The sequence below is a fragment of the Macaca fascicularis genome, chromosome 11, assembly GCF_037993035.2.
Source record: "Macaca fascicularis isolate 582-1 chromosome 11, T2T-MFA8v1.1".
NCBI classification, from domain to species: Eukaryota; Metazoa; Chordata; class Mammalia; order Primates; family Cercopithecidae; genus Macaca; species Macaca fascicularis.
The window spans coordinates 57,305,070-57,328,539 of NC_088385.1; the positions used below are offsets into that span (position 1 = coordinate 57,305,070).

At 42.6% G+C, this 23,470-nt stretch overlaps 1 protein-coding gene and 1 long non-coding RNA gene across 23 annotated transcripts in view; one reads left to right on the top strand and one right to left on the bottom strand.

The window, feature by feature from the left end:
* LARP4 (La ribonucleoprotein 4) overlaps positions 1–22,823 on the top strand; it is an 82,912-nt gene extending 60,089 nt beyond the window's left edge. For 15 of the 22 annotated variants that reach the window (XM_074006838.1, XM_005570842.4, XM_074006839.1 and 12 more), the window contains 6 exons: positions 5,643–5,855; positions 7,093–7,141; positions 11,776–11,937; positions 18,829–18,950; positions 19,368–19,536; positions 21,234–21,584. In XM_074006838.1, the coding sequence (XP_073862939.1) occupies positions 5,643–5,855; positions 7,093–7,141; positions 11,776–11,937; positions 18,829–18,950; positions 19,368–19,536; positions 21,234–21,572 (1,054 nt within the window). In that variant the 3' untranslated portion in view covers positions 21,573–21,584. Of the gene's footprint in view, positions 1–5,642; positions 5,856–7,092; positions 7,142–11,775; positions 11,938–18,828; positions 18,951–19,367; positions 19,537–21,233 lie in introns of all 22 variants that reach the window. The other 7 variants (XM_045365219.3, XM_045365221.3, XM_045365222.3 and 4 more) reach the window with 3 other exon arrangements.
* On the bottom strand, positions 952–6,517 carry LOC141408059 (uncharacterized). The gene is made up of 2 exons (XR_012420244.1): positions 6,387–6,517; positions 952–1,090 (listed from the first exon to the last, which is right to left on the bottom strand). It is a non-coding gene; the product is annotated as an uncharacterized lncRNA (long non-coding RNA).
* Positions 22,824–23,470: the final 647 nt, after the last annotated feature.

Sequence of the window (23,470 nt, forward strand, 5' to 3'; positions counted from 1 at the left end):
AACCAGGAATGACAGTCAAGTTATCTTTACTTATAAGGAAGTATACCTATGGTTTTGAAAATACATGGTGTGTGGTACATTTTTGCATGTTACTTAAAACTACTTGTGTACAGTTCTTTTCCATATATTTGACCAATACAGGTTAGTAATTTTTAATTACAGAAATAATAAGTGAATACTTTTTCTAAAAAAGCAAATAAAGACCTTCTGGACCAGCAACCCGAATCCTTGTTTCCTTCTTGCTTCTAAAAAGTGACTACTGCCAGGCCTTTATTATTATTAATATTAACAGCCAAGGACAAAGTCATTTTTAGAGAGCCTTTTGCAATTTTTGTATTAACTTGTGACAGCCCAGTGATGATCACTATTCCTACTTAGAGAGAATAGGACTAACTTTCAGAAATCCAGGCATTTTTCTACCTTTCATACTTTATCTTTCTTTCACTTTACCTCTCTTTTCTGTCTTTTATCACTTCTTTCTTTCTTCATTCTTTCTCTCTTTTGCCTGGATTGAGATTGTAAGTCCCTCTCAGTGAAGGGTAAGATTATGAGATCTGAGGGCTATATAAATGTAGTAAGTTGTTCGTTAAGCATATTGAAATGTGTGAAAGTTGGATGAAGGACATTTTCTAAACACATGCAAATAGCATATCTATCATATCAGTTCATTTTCAGATGTAATGGGTAATATACTTTTTTTGTTTGTTTGTTTGTTTGTTTGTTTTTGGAGACAGAGTCTCGCTGTGTCACCAGGCTGTAGTGTAGTGGTGAGATCTTGGCTCACTGCAACCTCTGCTTCCTGAGTTCAAGCGATTCTCCGGCCTCAGCCTTCCGAGTAGCTGGGACTACAGGCATGTGCCAGCTAATTTTTGTATTTTTAGTAAAGATGGGGTTTTATCATGTTGGCCAGGATGGTCTCAATCTCTTGACCTCGTGATCCACCCACCTTGGCCTCCCAAAGTGCTGTACAGGCATGAGCCAACACACCTGGCGTTTTTGTTGTTGTTGTTGTTGTTTTTATAAATAAGACGGAGTTTTGCTCTCTTTGTCCAGGTTGAAGTGCAATGGCGCGATCTCGGCTCACTGTAACCTCCACATCCTGTGTTCAAGCGATGCTTCTGCCTTAGCCTTCCAAGTAGCTGGGATTACAGGCACATGCCACCACGCCCAGCTAGTTTTTTGTATTTTAGTAGAAACTGGGTTTCACCATGTTAGCCAGGCTGGTCTTGAACCTCAGGTGATCCACTCACCTTGGTCTCCCAGGTGATCCACTCACCTGACCCCAGGTGATCCACTCACCTTGGTCTCCCAGAGTGCTGGCATTATAGGCGTGAGCCACCGCACCCGGCCTAAGTATTTTTAAAATTACTTTTTGTGGCCGGTGGGGTGGCACATGCCTATATTCCCCACACATTGAGAAGCCAAGGCAGGCAGATCACTTGAGCTCATGAGTTGGAGACCAACCTAGGCAACAGAGTGAAACCCCGTCTCTACTGACAATATAAAAATTAGCCATGCATACTAGTGTGCACCTGTAGTCCCTGCTACTCAGGAAACTGAGGTAGGAGGATAGCTTCAGCCCAGGAGGTAGAGGTTGTAATGAGCCGAGATCGCACCACCTCGCTCCAGCCTGGGTGACACAGCTAGACCTTTCTCAAAAAAAAAAAAAAAAAAAAAAAAAATTTTTTTGTTAGGTGACATACTATTTTTATTGCTATTTAAGAAATCTAGTTTGTGGCCGGGCGCGGTGGCTCAAGCCTGTAATCCCAGCACTTTGGGAGGCCGAGGCGGGTGGATCACGAGGTCAGGAGATCGAGACTATCCTGGCTAACATGGTGAAACCCTGTCTCTACTAAAAATACAAAAAACTAGCTGGGCGTGGTGGCGGGCGCCTGTAGTCTCAGCTACTTGGGAGGCTGAGGCGGGAGAATGGCGTGAACCCGGGAGGCGGAGCTTGCAGTGAGCCGAGATCAGGCCACTGCACTCCAGCCTGGGAGACACAGCGAGACTCCGTCTCAAAAAAAAAAAAAAAGAAATCTAGTTTGTAATATAAAGTAATTCTATGGAAAAGTGTCACTTTATGTGAAACTCAACCCAACTTCTTTTTTTTTTTTTTTTTTAAAGACAGTGTTTTGCCCTGTCACCCAGGCTGTAGTACAGTAACATGATCATGGCTCACTGTAGTTTTGACTTCCCAGGCTCAATCAATTCTCCACCTCAGCCTTCCTAGTAGCTGGGACTACAGGTGCGTACCACCATGCCTAGCTAAGTTTTATTTTTTTTTTTGGTAGAGATAGGATTTTGCCATGTTGCACAGGCTGGTCTCAAACTCCTAGGCTCAAATGATCCTCTCACCTCAGCCTCTTCAAGTGCTGGGGTTACAGATATGAGCCACTGAGCCCACTGTGCCCAGCCTGATAATTTTATCTTGTTTGTTTTTGTTTTTTTTTTGTTTTTTTTTGTTTTTTTTGTTTTTTTGTTTTTTTTTTTTGAGACGGAGTCTCGCTCTGTCGCCCAGCCCAGGCTGGAGTGCAGTGGCGCGATCTCGGCTCACTGCAAGCTCCGCCTCCCGGGTTCACGCCATTCTCCTGCCTCAGCCTCCCGAGTAGCTGGGACTACAGGCGCCCACAACCGCGCCCGGCTAATTTTTTGTAATTTTTAGTAGAGACGGGGTTTCACCGTGGTCTCGATCTCCTGACCTTGTGATCCGCCCGCCTCGGCCTCCCAAAGTGCTGGGATTACAGGCGTGAGCCACCGCGCCCGGCTGTTGTTTTTGTATTTTTAGTTAGAGACAGGGTTTCACCACGTTGGCCAGGATGGTCTCGATCTCTTAACCTCATGATCTACCCGCCTTGGCCTCCCAAAGTGCTGAGATTAGAGGCGTGAGCCACCACACCCAACTACTTTAAGTGTTAATAGTGGTAATTTTTTATGGTCCGTCAAGAATAAAGCAGGACAGCTAGAGATGCTGTGGGAATTTACATTTACTTGGTGGGATTATAATTATTCAAGAAGTTTTCAATCCCTATTCCTAGAGTCAGGAATTGGCAACATGTGATTAATGTTGTTGGTTTATAACTATGAAAATAGATTACAAAAACTGGGATATATAAACTGCAAATAATGGGCCAAACATAAATCTCACTCTTTTTAATCTGTAGAGCCAGGATACTCAGTTGCTTGAGTTTTTAGGTGTTTTTGCTACTGTAGGTGTTTTGGCTACTGATTAAACTGCATTATTTTTCTATTAGTCGACCTTAGCTTCATCTGCTTGTAAGCTTTTAGGAAGTTGGATGCTTATACCCATCATCCAAGATAAAAACTCCCTTTGTTAGAAGCAAGTTGGTTTGTTTAACCACATTGCATACCTTAATTCATGCAGTTATGCCATGCTATTGGGTGCATTGCTGTATTTTCCTAGTTTGCTGTCCTACATATGGGTCTTTCGACAAATCTCATTTGGTGATGCATGCTTAGTAAGATGCTAGGTTTTGTTTGTTTGTTTGTTTTGTTTTTTGAGGCAGAGTTTTGCTCTTGTTGCCCAGGCTGGAGTGCAATGGTGTGATCTTGGCTCACTGCAACCTCCGCCTCCTGGGTTCAAAAGATTCTCCTGCCTCAGCCTCCTGAGTAGCTGGGATTTCAGGTGTGTGCCACCACGCCTGGCTAATTTTTGTATTTTTAGTAGAGATGGGTTTTCACCATGTTAGCCAGGCTGGTCTCAAACTCCTGACCTCAGGTGATCCACCCGCTTCCACCTCCTAAACTTCTAGGATTATAGGTGTGAGCCACCGTGCCCGGCTGAGGCTAGGACTTTTTAATTGTATTCCAGTATTTCTTACTGTCTTCATTATTACTCCCCTAAACAGCCTTTTTAGGCATTTTCCTCCTTTGAAAATTGAATACTACAGATAATTGTATATCTGTATGTATGTAATGTATGTATCTGTGCTTTATACATAAAATGATTACTTTTGCCCTTCCCCCACCCCCCATTTTTACTCCCATTTAGCATGGTTTTGCTTCCATTAAGAATGCATAGCGGGCTGGGCGTGGTGGCTCACACCTGTAATCCCAGCACTGTGGGAGGCTGAACTGGGTGGATCATGAGGTCAGGAGATGGAGACCATTCTGGCCAACATGGTGAAACCCCATCTCTACTAAAAATACAAAAATTATCTAGGTGTGGAGACGCATGCCTGTAGTCCCAGCTACTCGGGAGGCTGAGGCAGGAGAATGGTGTGAACCCGGGAGGCAGAGCTTGCAGTGACCTGAGATTGCACCACTACACTCCAGCCTGGCGACAGAGCGAGACTCCGTCTCAAAAAAAAAAAAAAAAAAAAATGCATGTTATAGGCCAGATGTGATGGTTCATGCCTGTAATCTCGACACTTTGGGAGGCCATGGTGGGTGGATCACGAGGTCAGGAGTTCAAGACCAGCCTGGCCAAGGTGGCAAAATCCTGTCTCTACTGAAAATACAAAATTAGCCGGGTGTGGTGGCGCATGCCTATAGTCTAGCTGCTTGGGAGGCTGAGGCAAGAGAATAGCTTGCACCTGGAAGGCGGAGGTTGCAGTGAGCTGAGATTGCACCACTGCGCTCCATCCCAGGCAACAGACAGACTCCATCTCACCAAAAAAAAAAAAAGAAGAAGAATGTATTGCGTATACTCATAAGCTTAAACCTGGCTGATTTAAACATGTCGAGAGTGCATCCGATGACATTAGCTAAAATCCTAATTCTGAGTATTGAAGTAAAAGTAAGTTTCTTTCAAAGAACTTTGGATTTTCCCCCGTCTCTCCAAACACAACTTTAAAAATATATATATTATCTTAGAGATAAGGTTTTCTCTGATGACTGTGCATGAATTCAGTTGTGCATGAATTCAGTTGTGCAATCATAGCTTGTTGCAGCCTCAAACTCCTGGGCCCAAGCAGTCTTCTGCCTCAGCCTTCCAAGTAGCTGGGAATAGTATAGGTACATACGGCTGCACATTTTAATTTTTTTTTGCAGTGATAGGGTCTTGCTGTGTTGTCCCAGCTGGTGTCGAACCCCAGAGCTCAAGCAGTCCTCCTGCCTCAGCCTCCCAGAGTGCTGAGATTACAGGCGTGAGCCACTGCATCCAGCCCACAACATTTTTTAATGTAAAATTTACTTCACTTTGGCCTGGCGTGGTGGCTCACGCCTGTAATCCCAGCACGTCGGGAGGCCGAGGCGGACGTATTACAAGGTCGGGAGATCGAGACCATCCTGGCTAACATGGTGAATCCCCGTCTATACTAAACAAAATACAAAAAATTAGCTGGATGTAGTGGCCAGCACCTGTAGTCCCATCTACTCGGGAGGCTGAGGCAGGAGAATGGCATGAACTCAGGAGGCGGAGCTTGCAGTAAGCCGAGATGCGCCACTGCACTCCAGCCTGGGCGACAGAGCGAGACTCTGTCTCAAAAAAAAAAAAAAAAATTTACTTCACTTTTTAAAATAACGTCTGGAATGTAGAAGGGACTACGCTTTTACAACATAATGCTTTTCAAGTTAAATTTTTTGAAAACCCCAGTACAACAGGAGCCAGTTTTTTACCTGAGGAAAGTTGTTTTTCTGTCTTGATTTACTGCTTTATGTATATTATTTTATATTTCCTATAGTGTGAAGCCTCATTTTAGGTCATCCAGTGGTTCAGAACACTCAACAGAGGGCTCTGTATCCTTGGGGGATGGACAGTTGAACAGATCTAGTTCAAGAAACCTTCCAACTGAACGGCATAACCCTACAGTAACTGGGCATCAGGAGCAAACTTACCTTCAAAAGGAGACTTCCACTTTGCAGATGGAACAGAACGGGGACTATGGTAGGGGCAGGTAAGGAAATAAGGTACCTGAAAATCTTTGATAATAGTGTAATCATCCTGAATAATTGAAGAACATGATCTGGCAGTTGGTTTGGTTTGGTGTTAATTTAATTATTGGTATATGGTTATATTAAATAAATATGTTATTTTCAGAACATGAGTTGGTTGCTTTTTATAAAGAAATAGAGTACTCATATAGAAAATGTCTCTGAATCAGAGGTTTATAAAGTTATTCTGAAGTTCCTTATAGTTCATATAGGAAAGAATAGCTTAGAAAATTAACATATCCATCTGCCTTATGGTTTTATTTCTTCCAGCTTTTAAACTATAGAAGTGGCTGGGTGCGGTGCCTCACGCCTGTAATCCCAACACTTTGGGAGGCTGAGGTGGGAGGATCATCTGAGGTCAGGAGTTCAAGACCAGCCTGGCCAACATGGTGAAACCCAGTCTCTATGAAGAAATACAAAAATTAGCAGGGCATGGTGGCAGGCACCTGTAATCCCAGCTACTCAGGAGGCTGAGGCAGGAGAATCACTTGAACCCGAACCCAGGAGGCAGAGGTTGCAGTGGGGCAAGGTTGCGCCACTGCGTTCCAGCCTGGGTGACAGAGCGAGACTGTGTCTCAAAAATATAAATAAACTATAGGGGTGAGGTTATATATTGCCAACTTGCCTAATTAAATAATAGTATGGTTCTGGTTTGAAGGGATCGCTACTAACAAATGGACTCATCTTACTTTATGGTGTGGTAGTAGGTAAAGTTTTTGGTAAATTGGCTCAAGATACCTCAGAATAATACATTATCTTTTAGTAATAGAGAAAACTAGCCCGAAATGTAGAAAGATGTTTAAATTGAAATGTATACAGCTGACCGGGCGTGGTGGCTCACGCCTGTAATCCCAGCACTTTCGGAGGTGGGGCAGGCGGATCATGAGGTCAGGAGATCGAGACCATCCTGGCCAACATGGTGAAACCCTGTCTCTACTACAAATACAGAAATTAGCTGGGCGTGGCGGCGTGTGCCTGTAATTCCAGCTACTCAAGAGTCTGAGCAGGAGAATTGCTTGAACCTGGGAGGCAGAGTTTGTAGTGAGCTGAGATAGCGAGATAGCGCCACTGCACTCCAGCCTGGCGACAGAGTGAGACTGTCTCAAAAAAAAAAAAGTATACGACTTTGATAGAATGTATCTATCTGAAGAAACTTATGACTTGTCCCTTCTCCTCCCCCAAACTTTTTCTTATTAAAAGGAGAACTCTCTTCAGAGGTCGAAGACGACGAGAAGATGACAGGATCTCAGTAAGTTTTTAAAAACTTTTATTCAGACTTTTTTCTCTTCTGTGATTTACTATGGCATTGACTTTTGGTCTTTCCTTTCTGGGTTTTTGTTTTATTGATTGTAGTCTTCAGCAAAGGTAAATGGAGCCTAAATTTAACCCTGAAATTTTTACCACCACTACCCATATACCCACCCTCTAGCACACATGTAGTATGGAGTTTCACTTGTGTTGCTTGCTTAAAAAAATTATTTGAAGATTAATGTATTCACGTGATTTTTAAATAAAATCACGAAGTCTTTCTAACTTTCCTTACCTTTTCTTTCTTCTTTCTTTTCCAAGACACGGGATGTTACTCTTTCCCAGGGCACTGGAATTACAGGCCTGAGCCACCGTGCTTGATGCAAGATAAGGACTTCTAGGGAGAGGCAGAGGAGGAAGGGTCTTGCTATGTTGCCCAGGCTGAAGTGCAGTGGTACAATCATGGCTCACTGCAGCCTTGACATCCTAGGCTTAAGTGATCCTCCTCTAGAGATGGGGTCGGGCACTGTGGCTCATGCTTGTTATCCCAGCTCTTTGGGAGGCTGAGTCAGTTGGATCACTTGAGGCTACAGGCCTCACGCAAGTGCAAAACCAAGCAGAATGGTCAGGACATCTTAAAGCTCCAAAATACTCGCCTTTGGCCAGGCATGCCGACTCAAGTCTGTAATGTCAGCACTTTGTGAGGCTGAGATGTACAGATCACTTGAGCTCAGGAGTTGGATACCAGCCTGGGCAGCATGGTGAAACCCCATCTCTACAAAATTAAAAAAATAAGCCAGGCACCACGGTACACGCCTGTGGTCCCAGCTACTTGGGAGGCTGAAGCAGGCTGATCCCTTGAGCCCAGGAGGTGGAGGTTGCAGTGAGCCAAGATGGTGCCACTGCACTGCAACCTGAGCAACCAAGTGAGACTTTGTCTCAAAAAATAATAAAATAATATCCTTTGACTCCATGGCCACTCCTAGGTTACACTGATACAAGGGTTGGGCTCCCAAGGCCTTAGGCAGCTCCACCCCTTTGGCTTTGCAGGGATCAACCCTGGAGGCTGCTCTTATGGGCCCACGTTGAATGCCTGTGGCTTTTCCATGCCTGTTTTGGAGTCTGGAGGACGGTGACCTTCTTCTGCCACTATGCAGTGCCCTAGTGGAGGCGTGTTGTGAGGGCCTCAGCCCCATATTTCCCCTCTGCACTGTGCCCCTGGAGCAGGTTTCTGGACTTATACCAGACTGGTAGAAGTTTCTTTCAGAGGATGCCGTACATCCTCTGAAATCGAGTCAGAGGCTCCCAAGCCAGTCTAGGAAGTTCCTCATCTTCTATCCTTTTGAGCCCTCCAGACTCTTCCACCCTCTACCTGTTAGCCAGTTCCAGTACTGCTTCCACATTTTCAGTTATCTTTCAGCAGTGCTCCACTCCTCAATACCAATTTTCTTTAAGCCATTCTCACATTGCTAGAAAGAAATACTTGAAACTGGATAATTCATAAAGAAAAGAAGTTTAATTGGCTCACAGTTCTGCAGGCTGTACAGGAAGCATGATGCAGGCATCTGCCCAGCTTCTGGGGAGGCCTTGGTAAACTTACAATCATGGCTGAAGGCAAATGGGGACCACACAGTGAATACATGGCAGGAGGAAGAGAGAAGAAAACCGTTTTCAAAGAAGAAAATGTGTTCCATTATAACTTAGAATTGTTTTTAGGCCATACTGAACCTCTTAAATCAGTGTTGTAACTTTATTATACACAACCATGAAACTTCAGGCAACTTTTTTTTTTTGTTTGAGGGGGAGACCAAGTTTCACTTTTGTTACCCAGGCTGGAGTACAAATGGCACGATCTCAGCTCACTGCAACCTCTGACTCCCGGGTTCAAGCGGTTCTCCTGCCTCAGCCTCCCGAGTAGCTGCGACTACAGTCACCTGCTACCACGTCTGGCTCATTTTCTGTATTTTTAGTAGAGACGGAGTTTCACCATGTTGGCCAGGCTGGTCTCAAACTCCTGACCTCAGGTGATCCACCTGCCTTGGCCTCCCAAAGTGCTGGGATTACAGGCGTGAGCCACCGTGTCTGACCAACAATTCTTTTTTTTTTTTTTTTTTTTTTTTGAGACAGAGTTTTGCTCTTGTTGCCCAGGCTGGAGTACAGTGGTATGATCTCGGTTCACTGCAACCTCTGCCTCCTGGATTCAAGTGATTCTCCTGCCTCAGTCTCCCAAGTAGCTGGAATTACAGGTGCTCGCCACCATGCCTGGCTAATTTTTTTATTTTAGTAGAGACATGTTTCACCATGTTGGTCAGGCTGGTCTTGAACTCTTGACCTCAGGTGATCCACCTGCCTCGGCCTCCCAAAGTGCTGGGATTATAGGCATGAACCACTACACCCAGCCCAACAGTTCTTTTTTGGCATTCCATTGCAGCAGTCCACATGACTTCTCACATGGCCCTCAACAATTTGGAATAAGAGATTAGACCCTGCATGGTGGCTCAGGCCAGGCATGGTGGCTCACGCCTGTAATCCCAGTACTTTGGGAGGCTCAAGTGGGTGGATTGCCTGAGGGTAGGATTTCAAGACCATCCTGGCCAACATGGCGAAACCCCGTCTCTACTAAAAATACAAAAATTAGCCAAGTGTGGTGGTGGGTGCCTGTAGTCCTAGCTACTTAGGAGGCTGAGTCAGGAGAATCACTTGAATCCAGGAGGCAGAGGTTGCAGTGAGCTGAGATCGTGCCACTGCACTCCAGCCTGGGCGACAGAGCGAGACTCCGTCTCAAAAAAAAAAAATAGAGATTAGATTTGGGGTTTATTCAGTATGTTGTAAGTGTTATGATGGAGGACTAAACATTGGGGTAAAAGAAACAGGCATGACTTCCAGTAGGTAGGTCTTGGTAGAGGAGCTCTTATGCAGGAGGGAGATCTTAGCTGGGAATAAAATTTTGGATTTGTAGGCCGGGCGCGGTGGCTCAAGCCTGTAATCCCAGCACTTTGGGAGGCCGAGATGGGCGGATCACGAGGTCAGGAGATCGAGACCATGCTGGCTAACACGGTGAAACCCCGTCTCTACTAAAAAATACAAAAAATTAGCCGGGCGAGGTGGCGGGCGCCTGTGGTCCCAGCTACTCGGGAGGCTGAGGCGGGAGAATGGCGTGAACCCAGGAGGCGGAGCTTGCAGTGAGCTGAGATCCGGCCACTGCACTCCAGCCTGGGCGACAGAGCGAGACTCCGTCTCAAAAAAAAAAAAAAATTTTTGGATTTGTAAGCCTTCACATAGTAATTGGAGTGATAAGCTCATGCAGAGTACTCTCCATAGAGTGATGAAAGTGGTCTAATATGGAACTTTGGGGAATAAAGCAGCAGTGTTGGGTTGAAAAATGAGATTTTTCAGCATACTGTTTAAAGTATTCAAGCAAAATCTGAATGGACATGGCTAATGGACAAGTGTTATCTGGGTTGTAGGCAAAGGCCTAGGCTGAAAATATTTAAAACCTACAGTTCAATATTTTGGTAAATTTACAGAGATACACAACCATCAAAAAGCGAAAAAGATTGTTTTAACAGTCACTTGCATAAAGGTAGTAGTTGAAGCCATGGATAGTGGACATCACTCAAGGAGAATATGAGAAGTAAAGAGTAGTAACCAAATGGAAACCATCAGAATTTTAGAGATGATCAGGGGAAAAAGAGCACATGTCTGTCAAATCTAAAAAACAAAAAAGGTATCACAGAAACTAAGAGGAAAATGCGTTCCCAAGGAAAGGATGGTTAACACACCAAATGCTGTAGGTCAGGAAATATGAGGTCAGGAAAAAGGGTCTGTCAGGTTTTGCATTGTTTAAGGCATTGGTGACATCTAAAATAATTTTAGTGGAGTGATGACAAAGTGGAGGAGATAAGTAAGAGGTAAGAGGCTTGTCAGAGGATATATAGGGTGTTAGGAGGGAAGCATGAGATTTTTCATATATGTTATATAGAGGGAGGGATATTGTTCTCTCGAGATAGATAGATGGAGAAAGATGGTGATGGTCGGGCACAATTGCTTAAGCCTGTAATCCCAGCACTTTGAGAGGCCAAGGGGAGAGGATCACTTAAGCTCAAGTGATCAACTTTGTCACTGCTAAAAAACAAAACATAAAAATTTAGCCAGGTGTGGTGTGCACAGCTACTCTAGAGGCAAAAAAGGCAGGAGGATTGCTTGAGTCTAGGAAGTCATGGTTGTAGTGAGCTATGATTGTGTCACTGCATTTCAGCCTTGGTGACAGACCAAGACCCTGTCTCAAAAAAAAGAAAAATAGTTGATAGCAAATTTAGGTAAAGTGGGTGTTTTTGTTGAGAAGGCATAGTAAATTATGAAATGAATAGTGGAGACTGGTTAGAAGGCTTAAGGAGTATGGCAAAGTTTACAAAAGAAACAGGTGAGAGAACTGACTAAAGAAAAGTAGAATTGATAAAGACTGATGAGAGCTCAAGTGAGATGTCAAACCAAGAATTTATGTAGGGATACAGTTCTATGCATTATAGAGGTTTTATTTGCTGCTTTTTCTTTTCTGGCAGCTTTCAGCTTCAGTGACACAGGATTAGAGAATGAGATAGCCATGTGACCTATTTTGTTATTTGTTCATTTTAGAGATCTCATCCTTCAACAGCTGAATCAAAGGCTCCAACACCAAAGTTTGACTTGTTAGCCTCAAATTTTCCACCTTTACCTGGAAGTTCATCAAGAATGCCAGGTGAACTCATTTTGGAGAATAGGATGTCTGATGTTGTTAAAGGTGTCTACAAAGAAAAGGTAAACACCCAGCATCTAATATGAGTCTTACCTTACGAGACCATATTTAGGGTTTATTTGCAGTGTTATTATTTAAAATTTTACTTGCACTTAGTGTACATTTCTATCATAGTTTTTATTTATGGCATTTTCAGCATACTTAGAGTGTTTTTTAAAAGATTCATGATAAAGCTGCACAAAGGCAATAAAATGTTTCTTGGCTTTTGCATGTCTTTTTTTTTTTTTTTTTAAAGACATGATCTCAGCTGACTGCAGCCTCTACCTCCTAGATTCAAGTGATTCTCCAGCCTCAACCTCCCAAGTAGCTGGGAGTACAGTGTACGCCGCCACGCCTAGCTAACTTTCGTATTTTTTTTTAAGTAGAGACAGGGTTTCGCCACGTTGGCCAGACTGGTCTCCAACTCCTGACCTCAAGCTATCTGCCCATCTTGGCCTCCCAAAGTGCTGGGATTATAAGCGTGAGCCACCACGCCCAGCCTTGCATGTCTTTCTGTCATTCAACTCAGCCTGGTAGAACTGATAACTGATTAATGCAAGATAAATGGAAGGTATCATTTCCATTTATGTGCCTATAATTCACTAGTGATGTAAATGAATTCTTTCAAATAATGGAGAGTAGATGTCTAGAGGCTGAGATACATCATCCTATGATTATTTGGTGTGTAGACCTCTCCATATCAGAAATCCTCATGTCTCACAAGTTTTTCTCATTTTCTACTTTATTCTAATTCTTTTTTTTTTTTTTTTTAAATTATAACAGTACATGTCTATAGTATATCTAGGCTTTTAATGAAAAGCCTGCAACTACTTTCAGCTCCTTAGCTTTTTCTGTATTTTTTTTTTCCTTTTGAGCGGAGTCTTGCTCTATAACCTAGGCTGGAATGCAGTGGCGGATCTCTACTCACTACAACCTCTGCCTCCCGGGTTCAAGCGATTCTCCTGCCTCAGCCTCTTGAGTAGCTGGGATTATAGGCATGAGACACCACACCTAGCTAATTTTTGTATTTTTAGTAGAGACGGGGTTTCTCCATGTTGGCCAGGCTGGTCTCAAACTCCTGACCTCGCAATCCGCCCTCCTCGGTCTCCTAAAGTGCTGGGATTACAGGCGTGAGCCACTGTACCCAGCCCTGTATTTCTAATTAACATCTTTTTTTTTTTTTTTTTGAGACGAGTCTTGCTCTGTAGCCCAGGTTGGAGTACAGTGGTGTGATACCTGCTCACTGCAAGCTCCGCCTCCTGGGTTCACGCCATTCTCTCGCCTCAGCCTCCCAAGTAGCTGGGACTACAGGTGCCTGCTGCCACACCCGGCTAATTTTGTTTTTGTATTTTTAGTAGAGATGGGGTTTCACAGTGTTAGCCAGGATGGTCTTGATCTCCTGAACTTGTGATCCACCCGTCTCGGCCTCCCAGAGTGCTGGGATTACAGGCGTGAGTCACTGCGCCCTGCCTAATTAACATCTTTTTATTGTAACCTCTTGGCTTTTCCATTTTCAGCAGTGTCTGTTAGCTTCACATTCTGAAGCTGAAGATTTAGGTCTCTTAAACCAACGTACTCACACTTTTCCTATCCTCCTGATACATTGTACTTCATTATATATAAGATATCATCAATTATAAGGCACCCATTATTTTAGTGTCTCTAAGAAAGTAAAAAATGTTGCTAGTTATGCTAGAACACCCATCCTTTGTAAGTCACATTTCAGTATTACATATTTTTTTCATGGCTGAGACTCAAACATAATATACTATGATTGTTTCTCCTTTTGTGTGCACTCTCAGTGTCCTACTGCATAGCTGTGTTCTTGGGCCTTCTCTTTACCATCACTCTGGCAATTTTCCTTACTCTCCTTTATCCCCTTTTTTTCCTCACTCTTTTTTCACTTTTCCATGTTAGAGTGGTTCATATCTTCCATGGTCATGAAGTATAAATTTCTTGCATTCTGAAAATGTTTTTCTGTTCTCACATTGATCAGTAGATTATTTCTGTATTGGATTATCTATTAGAAATCATTTTCCCTTGGGATTTTGAAGATACTATTCCACTGTCTTGTTTCTTTAAAAAAAAATTGTAACATGTAGTAGTTATTTCATAATAACTAAGATACACTTTTTCCCCCATGTTTTATCACCTTCCAAAATCAGACTAAAAATTATTTTTTAAAAAATGTAAAGGCTGGGCACAGTGGCTCATGCCTGTAATCCCCGCACTTTGGGAGGCCGAGGCAAGCGGATCACGAGGTCAGGAGTTTGAAACCAACCTGGCCAACATGGTGAAACCCCGTCTCTACTAAAATTAGAAAAATTAGCTGGGCGTGGTGGCACGCTCCTGTAGTCCCAGCTACTCAGGAGGCTGAGGCAGGAGAATCGCTTGAACCTAGGAGATGGAGGTTGCAGTGAGCCGAGATCACACCGTTGCACTCTAGCCTGGGTGACAAGAGCAAGACTCTGTCTCAAAAAAAAGAAAAAAATTAAATATCCAGTCACATTGGTTCATACCTGTAATTCCAGCACTTTGGGGGTCCAAGGTGAACGGATTGCTTGAGCCCAGGAGTTCAGGACCAACCTGGGCAACATAGGTCCCGTCTGTACATAAAGTGTAAAAAAAAAAACATAGCTGGGCATGGTGACGCATGCCTGTAGTCCTTGCTACTTGGGAAGCTGAGACAAGAGGATTACTTTAGCCCAGGAGATCAAAGCTACGATGAGCTTAAGTGCAGTATTTTTATTTTCTTCTCATCTTAAGGTCTGCTTCTATCCAGTGGTTTTATTTTTATTTTTATTTTTTCTTATTGGTACATAAAATAATGGTGTGGTTTACCAATAATGGCGTCTCAGATTTCAGAAGATGATACACAAACATACATATATACTTTTTTTTTTTTTTTTGAGTCGGAGTTTCACTCTTGTTGCCCAGCCTGGAGTGCAATGGCGCGATCTCGGCTCACTGCAACCTCCACCTCCCGGGTTCAAGCGATTCTTCTGCTTCAGCCTCCCAAGTAGCTGGGATTACAGGCACTTGCCACCGTGCCCAGCTAATTTTTGTGTTTTTAATAGAGATGGGGTTTCACCATGTTGGCCAGGCTGGTCTTAAACTCCTGACCTCAGGTGAGCCACTGCTCCCGGCCATATATACATTTTTAAAGAATAATCATGAAGTGTACGTCTGCTTATAACCCCAACACACAATTGTAGCCGATAAACATCCCTAGTATCTTAGCAGTGACATGTGTGTCTCCTCCCTATTTATAGTCATTCTGCCCCACTCTTCCCCTTTAGATATAAACATTATTCTGACTTTGTGATAGCAATTTTCTTGCCTTCATAGTTTTGTCATTCTGCATTGACAGAATTTTTCTGTGAAGGGCCAGATACTCATAGTAAATATTTTTGGCTTTGTAGGCCATGTATTGTCACATATTCTTTGTTTTTACAACCCTTTAATAACTTAAAAACCAAAGGCATGGTGGCTCATGCCTGTAATCCCAGCACTTCAGGAGGATCACTTGGGGCCAAGAGTTTGAGACCAGCCTAGTCAACATAGGGAGACCCCCATCTCTAAAAAATAATAATAATAATATAAAAATAATAATTATAATTTACAAACCATTCTTAGCTTGTAAGCCATACCAAAACAAGTTATAGGGTGGGTTTGGCCTTGCAGATCTTAGTTTACCAACCCCTGCCCTAGGTGATAAAACGGGGTGCCTGTTTTTGAAAAGGTTACAAAGAATTGCACAGTATATATTCTTCTTTTCTTTCATTCTGTATGGCTTGAGATTGATCACTGTTAATACAGATGACTGTTGTTCATTTTGAACTATTATGTGATATTCTATTGTAGGAAGTAAAATATTTATTCATTGTACTGTTAATGGACATTTTGCCATTATAAATCTTCATGTGAGCAAGAACTTTTCTAGGATTTATACATCAGCTTGTGTTCTTTTCAAATTTTAAAGTCTTTCAAGTGTTTTTTTGAGATGGAGTCTCTCTCTGTCACCCAGGCTGGAGTGTAGTGGCATGATCTCGGCTTATGCAACCTCCACTGCCAGGGTTCAAGCGATTCTTGTGCCTCAGCCTCCCGAGTGGTGAATATAGGCATGCGCCACCATGCCCGGCTAATTTTTGTATTTTCAGTAGAGATGGGGTTTCTGCCTTGTTGGCCAGGCTGGTCTCGAACTTCTGACCTCAGATGATCCACCCACCTCATCCTCCCAATGTGCTGGGTTTACAGGCGTGAGCCACTGCGCATGGTCAGTCTTTCAGGTTTTTAAGAAATAGATTCATATATTTTTTTACATATTCTGCATACTAATCCTTTGTCAGTTACATGTAGTACAAATAATCTTTCACTTCTGTGGTTTCTTTTCCATCTTCAGTGCCTATAGGTTGAAACAAGTTCTTAATTTTAATATGGTCCTATTAGTCTTTTCTTTATAATTTGCTGTTTTTATTTCATGCTTAGGAAATGATCTAGCTTCCAGAGATTCTTTTGAGAACCCTAAGGGTGCTGATTCCTGATATCTGACATGAATTTTTCCCCCTTATCTGGAGGTTTTTAGGGTCTTTTATTGATCCTTGGTATTCTGCGAAATATCGTGATGTGCTTTGGTATGGCTCTTTTTTTGGTCACAATTCTTTTTGTTTGTTTTTTGTGGAGATAGAGTCTGCCTCCATTGCTTAAGCTGGAGTACAGTGGTGTGATCTTGGCCTACTGCAGCTTCCACCTCCTGGGTTCAGTCGATTCTCCTGCCTCAACCTCCCCAGAAGCTGGGATTACAGGCATGCGCCACCATGCCCGGCTAAGTTTTGTATTTTTAGTAGAGACCATGTTTCTCCATGTCGGTGAGGCTGGTCTCGAACTCCCGACCTCAGGTGATCAGCCCACCTCGCCAGCCTCCCAAAGTGTTGGGATTACAGGTGTGAGCCACTGCAACCAGCCTTTACTTAAACCTCTTTTTGAGACAGGGTCTCACTTTATCACCCAGGGTAGAGGACAGTGCCGTGATCTTGGCTCATTGCAGGCTTCATCTCTCAATGTTCAAGGAGTCCTTCTGCCTCAGCACCCCCAAGTAGCTTAGGTTACAGTTGCAGGCCGCCATGCTTGGCTAGTTTTTGTAGAGATAGGGCTTTGCCATGTTGCTGAGGCTGCTCTTGAACTCCTGGGCTCAAGTGCTCTGCCCACCTTGGCCTCCCAAAGTGCTAGGATTACAGGGGCCAGCCACTGTACCCGGCCTTTAAACCTCTTTTTTTTTTTTTTTTTTTTTTTTTTTAAAGTCTTGCTCTGTCACCCAGGCTAGAGTGCAGTGGCACGATCTCGGCTTACTGCAACCTCTGGCCACTGGGTTCAAACGATTCTCTTGCCTCAACCTCCCAAGGAGCTTTGACTATAGGTGTGGCGGCACACGCCCGGCTAATTTTTTTGTGTTTTTAGTAGAGATAGGGTTTTACCATTTTGGCCAGGCAGGTGTCAAACTCCTTTCCTCAGTGATCCGCCTGCCTTGGTTTCACAAAGTACTGGGATTACAGGCCTGAGCCACCGTGTCTGGACTAAACCTCGTTTTTTATCTTTGTTGTTACTATGTTTTCTACCAAGTTTTTCTGAATGTTACTTTCTAAATCTATTGAAAGTTTTATTTCACCCATCAGTTTTAATTTCTAGGGCTCTTTTCTAAATTCTATGCCAGCGGTATAAACACACATAACAGCATTTACCATCTTAACCATTTTAAATGTGTACAATTTTGTAGTGTTAAGTACCTTCACACGGTTGTGCAGCTAAGCTCCAGAACTTACTATCTTTCAGAACTAAAACTCTATACCTATTAAACCATTCCCTCTTCCTCCCTTCTCTTATCCTTCGGCAGCCACTATTCTACTTTCTGTCTCTAAATTGACTACTCTTAGAAATTCATATAAGTAGAATCATACAGTATTTGTCTATTTGTCTGTGATTTTACTTAGCATCCTCAACGTTCACTCATGTTGAGCATGAGTCAAGATTTCATTAATTTTTTAGTGCAGCCTACAAACACTTTTTTTTTGAGACATGGTCTTGCTCTTTTCCCAGGAGGGAGTGCAGTGGCACTATCATGGTTCCCTGTAGCAGCTTCAACCTCCCAGACTCATGTAATCTTCTCAAGTGGGAGGGACAACAGGTGGACACCCCCCTACCCTAGCTAAATATTTTACTTTATTTTGTAGAGACAAGATCTTGCTATGTTGCCCAAGGTTGGTCTTGAACTCCTGGACTCCCAAAGTGCTGGGATTATAGTCGTGAGCCCCTGCACCCACCCCTATATTTAACTTTTTTTTTGTCGGGGGACGGAGTCTCGCTCTGTAGCCCAGGCTGGAGTGCAGTGCTGCAATCTCGGCTCACTGCAATCTCCGCCTCCCAGATCCCAGTTCAAGCAATTCTCTTGCCTCAGCCTCCCAAGTAGCTGGGATTACAGGCATGCACCACTATGCCCAGCTAATTTTTGTATTTTTAGTAGAGACAGGGTTTCACCATGTTTGCTAGGCTGGCCTTGAACTCCTGACCTTGCGATCCACCCGCCTCAGCCTCCGAAAGTGCTGGGATTACAGGCATGAGCCACTGCGCCTGGCCTATTTAACTTTTTAAGGATCTGCCACATTGCTTTCTAAAGCAGTGCATCATTTTACATTGCCATCCTCTATGTTTGAGTTTTAATGTTTCCATATCATCACCATTTGTTAATGTTTGTCTTTTTTTTTATTATAACCATCCTTGTGGGTATGAAGTGATTTTTCACCATTGTTTAGCTTTGCATTTTATGATGACTAATGATGTTGACTATCTTCTCTTGTGCTTATTACATCTTCTTTGGAAAAAGGTCTAAGTGTAATTTTGAAAAATCTTTTTACTTTAAGGATAATGAAGAGCTGAGAGTTAGTTGCCCAGTGCCTGCAGATGAGCAGACAGAATGCACTTCTGCCCAACAACTCAATATGAGTTCCAGTTCTCCATGTGCTGCTGAGCTTACTGCATTAAGGTACAAGTTACAGTATAGAAGATCTTCAACATTAAATTACTTTTTCTGGTCGGGCGCGGTGGCTCTCGCCTGTAATCCCAGCACTTTGGGAGGCCGAGGCAGGTGGATCACCTGAGGTCAGGAGTTCAAGACCAGTCCGGCCAACATGGTGAAACCCCGTCTCTACTAAAACAAAAATCAGCCGGGCGTGGTGGCAGGCGCTTGTAATCCCAGCTACTCGGGAGGCTGAGGTTGGAGAATTGCTTGAACCCAGGAGGCAGAGAGGTTGCAGTAAGCCAAGAGTATGCCACTGCACTCCAGCCTGGGTGACAGAGTGAGACTCCGTCTCAAAAAAAAAAAAATTACTTTTTCTTCTGATTAGTTGCTAAACTGTTCCATAGCTATTCTGAGTCTAATTGCAAGCTCTTTTTTCCTTAGCACAACTCAGCAAGAAAAGGATCTAATAGAGGATTCCTCTGTTCAGAAGGATGGTCTCAACCAGACAACTATGCCAGTTTCTCCTCCAAGTACTACAAAGCCATCGAGGGCAAGTACTGCTTCACCATGTAATAATAACATAAATGCAGCTATAGCTGTGGCTCTACAGGTAACTTGAAGATTTTAGTTTATGTTAAAAAAAAAATACAATAGATAATTTTTTTTTCACATAACACTTTGTTAGAACAGAGTCATTTGGAAGTAGCCCAAGTTGGGGCTGACTATCAGAAAGAAGCTTAAGGAGTTTTAAGGTCACTGCAAAGAGATGGAAAGGTTTAGGTGTTTTTTTTTTTGTTTTTTTTTGTTTTTTGTTTTTTTCTTTTTTGAGACGGAGTCTGTGCTCTGTCACCCAGGCTGGAGTGCAGTGGCAGCATCTCGGCTCACTGCAGGCTCTGCCTCCTGGGTTCATGCCATTCTCCTGCCTCAGCCTTCCAAGTAGCTGGGACTACAGGCACCCACCACCATGCCTGGCTAATTTTTTGTGTTTTCAGTAGAGACGGGGTTTCACATTGTTAGCCAGGATGGTCTCAATCTCCTGACCTCGTGATCTCCCTGTCTCAGCCTCCCAAAGTGCTGGGATTACAGGCATGAGCCACTGCGCCTGGCCCATTCTGTTTCTTTTGATTGCTTTTTTTCTGTTCATATGGTTAAGTGAATCTTCTTCCTTACCCACATTAGGATGAATTTATCATTTGGGGGCTAACATAAAGTGGCCTTGTGCCTCTTGATGTTCTTTTGGTTGTATATGTGATACTTAACAGTCTATAAGTGGCCATTGAGAGGCCACTCCCACTTATTCAAGTTCCAGGATTGTTTTATAGTTAAATAATTGGGAAAATACAGAAAAGCAGAATAAAACAAAATTTATCTATAATCCCTAGCATTTTAGTACAGCACTTTTAAAAATAGATATACAGGCCGGGCGCGGTGGCTCAAGCCTGTAATCCCAGCACTTTGGGAGGCCGAGACAGGCGGATCACGAGGTCAGGAGATCGAGACCATCCTGGCTAACACGGTGAAACCCCGTCTCTACTAAAAAAAATACAAAAAGCTAGCCGGGCGAGGTGGCGGGCGCCTGTAGTCCCAGCTACTCGGGAGGCTGAGGCAGGAGAATGGCGTGAACCCAGGAGGCGGAGCTTGCAGTGAGCTGAGATCCGGCCACTGCACTCCAGCCTGGGCGACAGAGCGAGACTCCGTCTCAAAAAAAAAAAAAAAAAACAAATAAAAATAGATTTACAAGACTATCTTATTTAATGATAGCAATAATACTAAAAGGATAGCTACCATTTGAATGCTTACTGTATATTATTAGGACTAGTGCTGAAGACTTTACATGCTTTGTTCTGTTCTCAAAATACCTCTATTCCACCTTTTTCAGTTGAGGTAATTAAGACATTTAATGAATCTTTTTATACCATTGGTTTCTAATTGCTCTGCTGGGATTCTTTTGGAATCTTTCTTGGGGTTCTTTGTAGCAAGGAAAAGGAACAGAAAGAACCATTTTATTTCATCATATGGCTATACCATATTAATCTAATCTGTCCTTTCTTGTTAGGCATTTAGGTCATTTCCATCATTATAAACAATGCTGACGTGAACATCCCTCAGTTAAATTCCTCAAGCAAAATTATTGTATAATTAATAAAGATTGTACCAGTGTACTCTAGGCAGTATATATGAGAGTGCTTGTTACCCTTTTCTGGAAGATAATTTGTGGTTTTCTTGTGGTTAACACAATCATTTTTGTACTTTATAATTTAGAGAATGTGTACCATAAATGTTCTTTTTTTTATCATCACTTCAAAGGAGCCCCGAAAGTTAAGTTATGCTGAAGTGTGCCAGAAGCCCCCTAAAGAGCCATCTTCAGTTCTTGTGCAGCCACTACGGGAACTTCGCTCTAATGTGGTGTCTCCCACCAAAAATGAAGACAGTGGAGCTCCTGAGAACTCCGTTGAGAAACCACATGAGAAGCCAGAAGCAAGGGCTAGTAAGGATTATTCTGGCTTCCGAGGCAATACAATCCCCAGGGGAGCAGCTGGAAAAATCAGGGAACAGAGACGCCAGTTTAGCCATAGGGCTATACCTCAGGGAGTGACTCGACGTAATGGCAAAGAGCAATATGTGCCACCCAGATCACCAAAGTAAAAAACAACAAAACTATTCAAAAACTTCTCTCTCTTCCCATTAAACTTGAGCTGTGGCTATATTGAACTGTTTTGGAGGGGAGGGGGTAGCCAGGAAGGGAACAGGAGAAAGTACATCCTTAAATCATTATGGATTTTGGAGTTGTGAGTGATAGGATCCCAAAATTCATCTCTAATGTGATTTTTAAATGCTGGAGGATTCCAATCAATATAAATATATATATATATATACACACATATATAAAATATAATTTTTCTATTTTTGTTTTTGGTTTTAATTTGCAGAGATTTGCTGCCAGGAATCAATTTTGAGGGTTCAGATTTAGCTTGGAGGAAAAAAAAAATTATACATCCTTCAGTATAGGAGATGAGGGAATGAGAGAAAATATTTTTTGAAGAAGCATTTCTGTAAAATTAGAAAATACTTTTTTTAATCTATTTAAAGTTTGGCTTGAAGAATGCCATTTCTAACTATATGGCCTTGTATTGCAAAGCAGATCAGTGGCTGGGGTGCCTGTTGTGGGTGTGAGTGTGTACAAGAGCGATTGAAGCCAAATCTGTTGTCATGTTAGTAAATGATTTGAAAACTGAATGTAATACTTGAGTAGGTTTTTTTTTTTTCTAGTTTGAAATTTAGTCTCTGTCTTTTTGACCTTACTAATACTTCATTCAACAAGTTGTAAAATGATTGTACCTGGAGATGTGACTACCAATCAGTTTAATACTCAAGGAAAGGGGGTTATTAAAAAAATTGAAAATTTCATCTTGGACCTCAGTGCATAGGCCAAATGGATTTCAGAGGTTTAAACTTCCCTGTGATCCCCCCCCAACACCCCCAAAATGAGAAACAAACATTTTTTTCTTACTCCATATGTTACTCTCTGTTCTTTGACTGCCCACTCACAAAAGCAGAATAACCAACTACCTACTGAAGTGTATGTTTGTAATTGCTTTGACCAGTCTAGTCAAATCATATAAATTGTTCTAAATTTCAGAATTGAACGTTGAAGTATTTACTCTTCTGTTCACACATTTAGAATTTTAGCTCCCAAGATGGTAGGGCAGACTGACCCTACAGTAATTTATTTGTTGTTAATGTTAAAGATGAAACATAGTAACTGACTCTTAAGTGTTAAATAATGTAGACGTAAAATATTTTTTTAAAAAAGGCTTAATTTAGAGGGGTACTTATTTCTGTTTACAGTGTATTTGTCACCTTCCTTTCCTCCTCTTCTCCCCCCACACCCAAAAAGTACAGTTTGGAATTCACTGAAACAATACCAACAAGTCATGAGATTTTTTAGTAAAGATGAGAAAGATGGTTGAAGAAAATTAATGCATAATTTCTCAGTGAATAAAGTTGTAGCTCTCATATACTAAATAGACAAGTTTACATGGTGTTATTTAGAAAATGGCTAAAATATTAAAAACTGTGTTGTGTTAATCTGTTTTAAGTCATACCATGTTCAGAGTTCTATGTAAGGTGGGTTTTGTTTTTCTTTTTTTTTTTTTTTTTCTTTTTTTTTTTTTGAGACGGAGTCTCGCTCTGTCGCCCAGGCTGGAGTGCAGTGGCGCGATCTCGGCTCACTGCAAGCTCCGCCTCCCGGGTTCACGCCATTCTCCTGCCTCAGCCTCCGAGTAGCTGGGACTACAGGCGCCCGCCACCACGCCCAGCTAATTTTTTGTATTTTTAGTAGAGACGGGGTTTCACCGTGTTAGCCAGGATGGTCTTGATCTCCTGACCTCGCGATCCGCCCGTCTCGGCCTCCCAAAGTGCTGGGATTACAGGCTTGAGCCACCGCGCCCGGCCCTATTTTTCTTTTAAGGATAGTTTGTAATAGTAAGAACTGTCCCATATGTTAGTAAATTACATATGTACAAATTGAAACTGTAAATTGT